At 32.2% G+C, this 11,409-nt stretch overlaps 1 protein-coding gene across 1 annotated transcript; it reads left to right on the top strand.

Annotated features, from left to right (window-relative positions):
• Positions 1–633: 633 nt before the first annotated feature.
• Positions 634–7,659, top strand: crls1 (cardiolipin synthase 1). Its single transcript, XM_073827298.1, has 7 exons — positions 634–1,250; positions 2,944–3,081; positions 3,185–3,314; positions 5,158–5,243; positions 6,002–6,070; positions 7,099–7,190; positions 7,300–7,659. Exons 1-7 carry the CDS (start codon positions 786–788, stop codon positions 7,388–7,390), a joined length of 1,071 nt encoding a protein of 356 aa, XP_073683399.1. The 5' UTR covers positions 634–785; the 3' UTR covers positions 7,391–7,659.
• The last annotated feature ends 3,750 nt before the right edge of the window (positions 7,660–11,409 follow it).

Below are 11,409 nucleotides of genomic sequence, written 5' to 3'. Positions count from 1 at the left end.
TTCTTTGATGAGTAGAAAGTTCAGCATTTATCTGAAATAGAAATCTTTTGTAACAGTATAAATGTCTTTGTCATCTCTTTTGATAAATCCAAATCATCCTTGCTAAATAATAGTATCAATTTCTATAATTTTTTGACTCAAAGCTTTTGAATAGTATAGTGTATAATATTACAAAAGCTTTTTATTTTAGATAAATGCTGATCTTTGGATTTTTCTATTCAAATAATCCTGAAAAAATGTACTTGTTTTAAATATTGATAACAAAAACAGAAAGGTTTCTTGAGCAGCAAATCAACATTTTAGAATGATTTATGTAGGATCATGTGACACTGAAGACTGGAGAAAAGATGCTGACAATAAATTGCATTTTAAAATGCATTCAAATAGAAATAAATTATTTTAAATAGTAAAATATTTCACAATATTAGTGCTTACGCTGTATTTTGGATCACATAAATGCAGGCTTGGTGAGCACGAGACATTTCTTCAAAAAAAAAAAAAATTAAAAATCCTATTGTTCAAAAACCTTTGGTAATGTATCTCATATTTATTTTCATTTCTCTTATTAGTGCGCGTTCCCTTTAATTCCCCGCCCCCTTCTACAGAACTGTCGTGAACATTGACGAAGCAGAACACGGCAGGACAGAAACATGTGGGTCGACAGAAATGAATGTCTCAAATAAAAAGTAATATGAACGAATTAATTTCGAAAAATGCCGCTGTATGCTCGGTTAGACAGATCGGAGATATCGCTCATCTAGTTTTATTGAGGTAAAGCCGCTGACATGTTTTTGACGGCTTGTAGGAAGAGCTGGTTGAGCTGTGCTAAAGGACAAATAACACACAGACTGACTGTCAGCACTGCTGCCACCTGCCACTACGGCTGCCATGACAAAACATCTGCTAACTTTCCGCAGAAGAACACTACAACACAACTCAAATGGCTTCAGAGACTGAAGAACAGATGCTGGAGCTCCTCTTTGGACCTTCACAGAGAAGTCAGCCAGAAATCAGACCAGCTCTTCTCTGTTGTTTGTAGAGCAAAACTCCCGAAACATCAGTGCAGGCTGTATCTGCCGCTGTCGAGCAGTAGTTTTGGTCTGTATGCTACAAATGGGTTTTGCACTGAAGCATCTAGAAAGCCAGTTTTGGAAGAAAAATCCTCTGGACAGGATTCAAGGGAAAAGAGGGAAGATCAAGGAGCCTCTTCACCTGGAGCTAATGAGGGACATTTCCAGTTTAAAGAGCTGGTGAGTGAGGCAGGCATGTTATTTGACTTTTTACACTATTTTTACACTTGTTTTGACCTTGGGTGTTAGTAAATTACAGCTGGGGTTTTGAAACTGGTGTCTGGAGAGCCACAAGGGCCATAAGTTCAGAGAAAAAGTGTTAAAATGTGAAAAGATTTCTTTCAATTTAATCAAGTGTAAATTATTAAATTGTAGTACAATGATGCAGAAAAAATTACAAAAATAAACCATAATGAAGTTTAATATTTCAAAATAAACAATAAAAAAACATGCAAATGCATATGCATGCTGCATTTATTGATTCATTACATTTAACTAAATACATGTAAATTATTAAGTTGTATTAAAAAGATGCAGAAATAATTACAAAAATAAAAGCAAACCATAATGAAATGTAATATTTCAAAATAAACAATAAAAAAATAACATGCAAATGCATATGAACGCTGCATTTATTGATTCATTAAATTTAAATAAATTAATTAAATTGTATTAAAATGACGTAGAAATAATGACAAAAAGTAATATTTTAAAATAAAGAAATAAAATAACATGCAAATGCATATGAATGTTGCATTTATTGATTCATTAAATTTAAATTAATCAATGTAAGTTAATTAAATTGTATTAAAGTGATGAAGAAATAATTGTAAAATAAAAGTAAACTATAATAAAGTGTAATATTTCAAAATAAAGTAAACAATAAAAAAAACATGCAAATGCATATGAATGCTGTATTTATTGATTCATTAAATGTAAATAAATAAATGTAAATGAATTAAATTGTATTAAAATGACGCAGAAATAATTACAAAAAAGAGTAATATTTTAAAATAAAAGTAAACAAATAAAATAATATGCAAATGCATATGAATGCTGTGTTTATTAAAATGTTGTAAAAATCCATCTAAATAAATGTAAAAAGTCAAAATGACAAATTCTAAAAGTTTTTTTATTGTTTAAATGTTAATTTCTATTAACTATTATCACATTATATTCCTTCTCCTGACCTTTTACGCTATTAAATTACAGCTGGGGTTTTCAAACTAGTGTCTGGGGAGCTACAATGGCCATAAGTTCAGAGAAAAAGTGTAAAAATCTGAAAATAGATTTCTTTAAATTAAAATAAATAAATGTAAATTTATTAAATTACGAAAAAAATATATTACAAAAAAGTGCAATATTTTAAAATAAAGTAAACATATAAAATAGCATGCAAATGCATATGAACGCTGTATTTATTAAAGTCTAAATAAAGTCTAAATGTAAAAAATCAATCCAAATGACAAATTCTGAAAGCTTTTTTATTGTTTATATGTTAATTTCTATTAACTATTATGACATGTTATGTTACATTCATTAGCTAATAAATGGTGTATATATAATACATTATTAATGTTTATTTAAATTTATAAGCTGATGAATTGCAGTTTTTGGTAAAATAAAAGATGTTACAGTTAATGTTATTAATTGTATATGAATTAGTATATTACATTAAAAAAACAAAAGTGTTGTTTTTTCAAACACTGCTTCATCAACTAAAAATATTGAGAAGGAAAATCTTTTTTTGCAGTGTTCTTTGCAAAAAGTGAAATTTGCTTTAATATCTACAACATGTATTGACATCAAGTGTGATTTAAATATTGTTTGTTCATGCATATTCAAAACCTCATGTAATGTCATTTTTGCACAGTATGAGAATCCATGGACGATCCCTAATTACCTCTGTATGGCCCGGATTGTTCTGTCTCCTGTCCTGGGATATTTAATCATAGAGCAGTATTTCCACGTCTCTCTAGGGCTTTTTGTACTGGCGGGAGCAACAGACTTGGTAAGTTAAAAAAAATGTGATCTGTATGCTTAATTTTTTTTTTATTTTAATGCTTAATGAACTATCCTTAAGCTGTTCTATTGATTATTGGTTTCTCTTTCAGTTGGACGGCTACATTGCACGTAACTGGCCCAATCAGAAGTCAGCCTTGGGAAGTGCTCTGGATCCACTGGCTGATAAGATTCTCATCAGTGTTCTTTACGTCAGTCTGACATATGCACAACTCATCCCAGGTGAGATGACAGATCTTGTGAAAACCTAAATTCTGTCATTGTAGTTTGAACAGCAGACCCAGATTTAAAGGGATTATTCCTAAAAGGGATCTCAGGCCATCCAAGATGTAGATTACTTTTTTCTTCAGTATAACAGAAAAAATATGTCTATTTTTCTGATTTTTAGCTTAAACCGTGATTCTTGGTGATTCAAAAAATGCAAGTCAGTGGCTATTGGCATTTTGAGAGTCCAAAAAAAGGATATCAGGGATCACAAAATCATATAATGAAGACGTAGGAAGCAAAACGATCCGTCTGTGCAAAAAAACTGAACATTATTACTGAAAGACCAGTTCGCAAAATCATCTGAAGCAGCACAGATCTACATGGTACACAGTCAAAACTGGCTTTCAGACGTCTTGACAGTCACTCCGACTCGAAATGATCCAAAATAGTGGCAAACAGACCAGTTGTTTTGGTTTATAAGGCCTCAAAATGTCTTCAGGAGCCACAGGTTTTAATTTTGTGTTTCTTAATGTGCTGTTTTTGGCTCTTAAAGTGCCTTTCACCACTGACCTTCATCTTATGATTCTTGAAGGCTCACGGTTTGAGGTAAAAATCTATCTGCTGAAGAAAAAAGTTATCTGCACTGCTGCTCAAAAGTTTGGGGTCAGTACGATTTTTTAATGCTTTTTAAAGGAGACTTTTCTGCTCATCAAGGCTGCGTTTATTTGATCAAAAATACAGAAAAAAACTGTAATATTGTGAAATGTAAATGCAATTTAAAACAGTGGTTTTCTATTTTAATATACGTCTATAATTATATAATTTATTCCTGTGATGCAAAGCTGAATTTTCAGCATCATTACTCCAGTATTCAGTGTCACATGATTCTTCAGAAATCATTCTAATATTTTATTATCAGTGTTGGAAACAGTGGTGCTGCTTAATATTATTTTGAAACCTGTGATACTTTTTTTTTTTTTAGAATTCTTTGATAAATAAAACATTAAAAAGAACATAATTTAATGAGTTAAATTAAGAAAAAGTGATAGTAAAGACTGTATTGTTAGAAAAGAACTCTATTTTGAATAAATGCTGCTCTTTTGAACTTTTTAATCATCAAAAATCCTGAAAAAAGTATCACACTTTCCAAAAAGTATTAAGCAGCACAACTGTTTCCAACATTGATAATAAAATTTATAAATTGGTATATTAGAATGATTTCTGAAAGATCATGTGACGCTGAAGAATGGAGTAATGGCTGATTCAGCTTGGCATCATAGAAATTAATCATATTTTAAAGTATATTCAAATAAAAAAACTGTTAATTTGAAGTGCAATAATATTTTATAATACTACTTTTTCTCTGTGTTTTTTTATCAAATAAATGAAACTTATTATTATGAGTAGAAGAGACTTAAAAAAAGCATTAAAAATCTTACTGATCCCAAACTTTTGAGCAACAGTGTACATTTTGGATGGCCTGAGGATGAGTAAATTAACAGAAAAGTTTCATATTTGAGTGAACTGTCCCTTTAATTCATCAGAACACATTTAACACTTAGAACAGGAAGAATCCTCTTGAGGAAGCTGCGGTTTAAGTGTGAAAATCTTGGTTTAGTGGTGCTCTTTTATTTCCCTTTGAGAGGTTTGAACAGCTTTTTGCTTACCAGCCCACACCCATCAAGCTGCTACATCAATCCATATTCAGTCTTTGAAGATTTTATAAAACACAGAGTTCGTTATAATAGTTAGATCAAATGTTTTAAACATGATGTTTCTTTCTGAATCAGTTGTTAATAGTTAGGCCAGCAGTATTAGGTTTGTCTCTCACTCATGAGTCTCTTGTCTTTCCTCACAGCTCCACTGACAGCATTGATCCTTTCCAGAGACATAGCGCTGATTGCTGCTGTTTTCTATGTGCGCTACAAAACAGTTCCACCTCCAGTAAGTCTTCAATTTTGAAATCATTCTTTTGGTGCTTTATTGTCTTATTGTGATTAGCTATTTCAAATTAATGCAATAGAGTGTAACAGTCAAAACAGAAAAAAACTGTAAAAATCAAATGCATACATACAATATAATTTTGTATAATGACTGCAATTCCGATCATAGAAAGCAGTATCTGCCGATCCGATCACAATACTAATCTATTTAAAGCCGCATTTTATTTAAATCAGTTTTTTTTTATTTGAGGGGTGGAGCGGAGCATTTTTTAGACATATTTCAACAATATATATTTCTCACCTAAATGTTTGATCATACAGCGCATTTTGTTTTTAGAACTGCGCAATTATTGCACAATAGCTTGCACACAGCACAAGCCTAATTTCCACAAACACATTTATCCATTATTTTGATTTGAAATCCAAACATTGTTATTGAAAATGCTTTTTCAGATTTGTGATTAGTTTTTTTACACAGTACAGTACACTGTCGCCTCTGGCTTGCTTAGTTGGGGACACTTTCCAGCGATATCATATACTATTGTGATTTCCGGATTTCTAATTGATTGTTTACAATAATGCGTTACTTACACACTATTGTGCTGTTTAATTACTGTGCAGTGCTTTGACACAATCCGTATTGTTAAAAGCGCTATATAAATAAAGGTGACTTGACTTGACTTGACAGTAATCTAAGTTAGAATCACCTAGAATCATTTTTGCTGTGTAATCATCGCTTTGTTTTTATTTTCTCTTCAGGTAACACTCAGTAAATTCTTCAACCCGTGTTACACCACTGCTCGCCTGAAACCAACACTCATCAGCAAGGTGGACCATTTAATCTTTTCACCAAAACATGAATATTTCTCCCTATAAATGGTGAAATTTACATATTACACATTTTTCAAAATCTTTTTCTTTTTTAATTAAATGTTAATAATAAAAAAGGCATGTATAATTATTTGAAATATAAGGCGTTTACAATTGAATAATGGTGTTACAAAAATTACATTATTAAAATCTGTATTTATTTATTTTTTTAAATAATAAAAAAAAAATGTTGTTTTTTCTTAGATTCAGTGTTTTTTTTTTTTTTTGTGGATTCCATTTTACTTAAAATGTTTTGCAATAATAGGGCCCTATTTTAATATATTTAATAACTGTATTACTATTATATTATTAGATGTACATTCTGCTATACAGTAGTAATTTATTTCTGGCAATCATTTGGCCATAATAGTTTTTTTTTTTTTTTTTTGCATTTTTAATGTTTAATGTTTCAGTTTGTATTTCTTCCAATATTAGATTATTATTAGATTTTCTTTTTTGACCAACACTGAGAGTATATTATTTTTATTTTATGACTTATAATGACCATTATGATGGTCATTACTATAAATCTGTTGTTTTTAGAGCTACGAAACAATTAGTCACGATTAATCAATTCAAAATAAAAGTTTGTTTGCATACTGTATGTGTATGTACTGTGTATATTTATTATGTATAATATATAAATACACACACATATTTGTAGATATTTAAAAAATATATGTTTTATATAATTTTTATTATATAAAAATATTTTACATAAAGTATAAAAGTTAACTATTTTCCTTAATATATACATGCATGTGTGTGTATTTATTTTTATAATACATATACACAGTACACACACATATACACACACAACTGATTAATTGCCACTAATCCTTTTGCAGCTCTAATTATTTTGTGAAAAATATGCTGTTAAAATAGAAAAAATAATATGTGTGTGTGTGTGTGTGTGTGTGTGTGTGTGTGTGTGTGTGTGTGTGTGTGTGTGTGTGTGTGTGTGTGTGTGTGTGTGTGTGTTTCAGATCAACACAGCGGTGCAGTTGTTTCTGGTGGCGGCGTCTCTCGCTGCGCCTGTGTTTCACTACACTGACAGTGTTTTACTGCAGTCACTGTGGTGAGGTTTTACTTCTTCAATCACAATCACATCCTGATATCAATGTCATTGATGCATATTCTGATTACTGAGTCCAATTCCAACAAATGTGCATTCTGTTTGTTTACAGGTACATTACCGCTCTGACGACTACAGTATCCGGTTACAGCTACTATCATTACGGTAAAAAGACCGTTGAGGTGCTGAACAACACAAAGTAGTTGTACAGTCATCTGAGATTGAGCTTTGACCAAGTGGTTTGGATAATCAGTCTCTGCGCAGAATGGAAACTGATGCCACATCTTGCTTTTGTAATTAAGACACTTTAGTCTGTACAAAGTCAAAATTTATTTTTTTGCTTACAATATTAAATTGATGCGGTGTCACTTTTGATCAGCATATGGTTTTCAACTCCACAGGAAACTTTTTTTAAAATCACTTTTAATGAACTTAAGTCAATTTGTCAGAATAAAAATATACAACAAATGCACATAGTGAAGTATTCTGAGGTTCCATCATTTGCTTTTTCAGTAAGTGCAATAGGACTGGGAAAAGAAAGGTTCTACATATTTGCTGCGTACAATATACAAAAGAAATACAAAGAGTCTGAAGACAATGATCAGATTAAGTATTTATTTGAATATTAGCTAAGTGAAATCCAAATTGCACAAGACTGTGAATTGCGATGTAAAAAAACAGAAGTAACAGAGTAATATGCTTTTCTGTTGAAGTAGTTGATTTAGACTGAGCATACAACTATAAATAACGAGTTTTAAGTAGTCACTAAATAATTAAATGCAGTTTTTAAGTTTATTAAAATTGTACTGAAAAACTGTTTTCTATGCACTCCTGTTATTTTATATATATATTTTTAGAACATTTACAATCCTATCTTCCAAGTTTTTTGATGAAGTAAAAATTGTGCAACCCCTGCATTCTAATTCCAAAGCTTTCTGTCTGTTTGTGTAAATGATGAACTGACTGTTATTTTAATATAATTAATGTTTTTTTTATTATTATTTTAAAATATAATTTATAACATATATTTTAACTTTATATTTTAAAATGTTTTTTTTTGTTTTTAATATCAAATGGCATGTAGTTTTAAATATTTTTAATTCTTTTTTTTTATTTTAATTGTATTTGTTTTTGTTGGTTTTATTAGTTTTTTTTTCTTTTTTTCCAGTTTATTAATTTTAGTACTTAAACTAAATGTAAAAAAAAAGGAAATTATTTTAAAAAAATATTTGTGCAAATATTTTAGTTTATCTCAGTAAACATTTATAAAATGTTTAATAGTCTACAGTAATAACAACTGATTTCATTCACATATTTTACTTTAGTTGTGGTGTGCATAAAATCAAATGTATTTTATAAATGCACAAGATTCTGGACTTCAGTGGGGGTCATGCAACATATGCAGGTAAGATTTAACAATATAAGTTATTACCTATTAAATACTACTGGCTAAATACATATCTAATAAACTCTTATTTACAGAACATTTTCCAATAATTTCCTCTGTATAAGCCAGGAGTTCTCCCATGCTGCTGTATATAAAGGTATATGAGGTAAGTTCTTCCACTCCTGTTCTTTTCTATGGGTTAATGAATATTGGGTTGGGAATGGCGATTAATCGTGTCAGATGTGGGTTCGCTACTGGTATTTTCTTACTCTGTTTATACAGACAGATGGTCAGTACTATCACAGTCACCATCAGGACGCAGCACACTGCTAACAGACTGTACAAATACACCTCTGTATTTAAACCCATCCGGACAGAGGCGCATTTTGGGCCTGATGATCCTGCGCCGTTGACGGCTTGAATACAGATATGATAGATGTGACCAGCAGTCAGGTTTGATACGAACCCCTCACGGAAAGCAGAGCTGAAACTCATGTTCTTCTGCACTAAACCTCCGTGTCGGATGACTAACCAGTACTCCAGTACCGGTGAATAAGGCGCACACCATTTAACTAGCGCTAAGTTGTGAGTGACCGCTGTGACAGTGAGCGAGGGGCTGTCTGGAGGCTGGTAGCTTAAGGTCACGCCGGGACAGATGCATGAGTGGTTGGGTCCGTTGAAGCAGGTCTCCTGAAGGTGAACGCAGGGGTCAAAGTTGCAGTTTGTTGATTTGGTTGCATTCCGTCCAACTTCCAGATTTTTAAGCTTCACTATCATGGGACTCTGTGTTGTTTTACTCGTGAAGTTAGTGTCTTCAGATGAATTTAGAGATTGATGTAATGTGACCGTAGGAATGCTTGTTGCTGGATTTGACTTGGTTGTTGTATTTGATTCCAGAGTTATGGAAGTGACGGCTGTCTTGGTTAAGATTGTAGTGAGGACTGATTCAGTAGTTGCACTCGATGGCACTGGAATGGTGTTGTTTTCAGTAGGAATACTGGAGTTGACATCTGTTTGAATATTTGCATTTATACCTGTAGGTGTAAACGCAAAGAAGTTCTCAATGCTTCACAATGTCAAGCAGAATTGTTAGTATGGACATATACTGTTATTATATATTCAGTACAACTATATGCAATATAGTTTGTTCAGTAAGATTAAAAAAAAATGTCTCTTCTGTTCACCAAGTCTGCATTTATTTGCTTAAAATTACAGTAAAAAGTCAACTACTTATTACAATTTAAAGTTATTGTTTTCTGTTGTAATTTATTTTAAATTTAATTTATTCTTGAGATGAAAGCTACATTTTCAGCGCCAATATCTCTATTGCAATTATCAATTCTAATAGTCAATGTTACTGTTTGGCCAACCACAAATGCCTTTTGTTCCTCTTTTCGTTGGTTTGTTATAACTTTTGGCAGTCTGTAGGACTCCAAATGTTTTTCCCGTTCGGACTAATTAGTACAGCCCAAAACATGAGAGTAACTGACCATTTTCAGCAGCAATAATCAGCAAAGTAAGCAAGTTTCATTCGGTTCAGTGGCATTGGTTACGTTATGTGCCGCCACCAATATGTCCGATGGATGACGCGCTGTGAAAATGCTCTGTAGCTGCGTTTCCATTATAGATCTGCGTAAAACTTTGGCGCTATTTTATAAATGTCGATTTAAAAAGTATTGCGAATTTACAGTGTTTCCATTAAAATAACTGTATGTAAGAAATTTATTTTAGTTAATCATAAAATGGCCCTGACATGTCACTAGACATTAAGAAATCATGTTCATTTCAAATACTTATATCGCTGACAACTATGGTCCGGCCAGGATATTGTCATTTAAAAGTGAAAGTTGCAGCCCACAACTGATGTTATTGTTGTCATTTTGTGTTTTGGCCTGAGGCTCCACCCTCCAGCTATCTGCCAATCACGAAGTCAGTAGAGTTTCGTCATCCGGGTTGCCAGCTCTGCTCTAGTTACAGCTGCAGCTGCGAACGTGTCGGATAAAACATGTATAACGTTACGAAACCTAAAAGACCTCGTTATGAATCCGAAATACGTCGTGACAAAGTCTGAAATAAAACAAGGATTTGTATAGGAGATACGTTTGAAAGATGGAGACGGCTAAGAACGGATCCTGCAGCTTAGCTGGCAACCTCGAGTCAGGGGGGAGGGGAGGGGATACACCGTTCTACAATATTTTGAAAGTGATTGCAGTACCAGTTTTGGCCACAATCCTACATACAGTTCCTTTAACCGATGTTATGCGACTGAAACATATTTTTTTCCTCGTGATAAATCACGGCAATGGATTTTTGTGGGATTTTGTTTATATTTAATCGAATCAGTGTTGTTTTTGACAACCATCTTAGATTTAGTCTTAGTCTTAGTCTTTTGGACTAAAATGGTTATTAGTTTTAGTCAAATTTTAGTCACTTCTATATGTGATAGTTTTAGTCCAATTTTAGTCGACGAAAAGTCAAAAAGGTTTTAGTCTAGTTTTAGTCAAAAAAGGGGGAAAAGTAGTCTTTTAACAAATTAATGTAGGTCAGTAAGTATTTTGCTGTTGGGTAGTGTCACTTAAGTTCTGAAAATAGCAGATCTATAGTTCAACACAATGTGAGCTTCCGGATTGACTATTTTCACCAATAATTACAATAATGAAGGAATGTTTTAAAACGTAAAAGACAAACAAGGATGGAATGCTAAAGCGGCTTGCCATAGCCTACTAGTATGACAAGGAGTTTTTAATGCTAAAACGGCTTGCCATAGCGGCAGATATTTTCCGGTTTTAGTTGGCATGCACAATAAGCAGAAATGTCATGCATTTTAAACGTCTG

Source organism: Garra rufa, chromosome 21 (genome assembly GCF_049309525.1).
Source record: "Garra rufa chromosome 21, GarRuf1.0, whole genome shotgun sequence".
Lineage (NCBI taxonomy): Eukaryota > Metazoa > Chordata > Actinopteri > Cypriniformes > Cyprinidae > Garra > Garra rufa.
The sequence above is the reverse complement of the archived record's forward strand: the minus strand, read 5'-3'. Positions and strand labels throughout refer to the sequence as shown.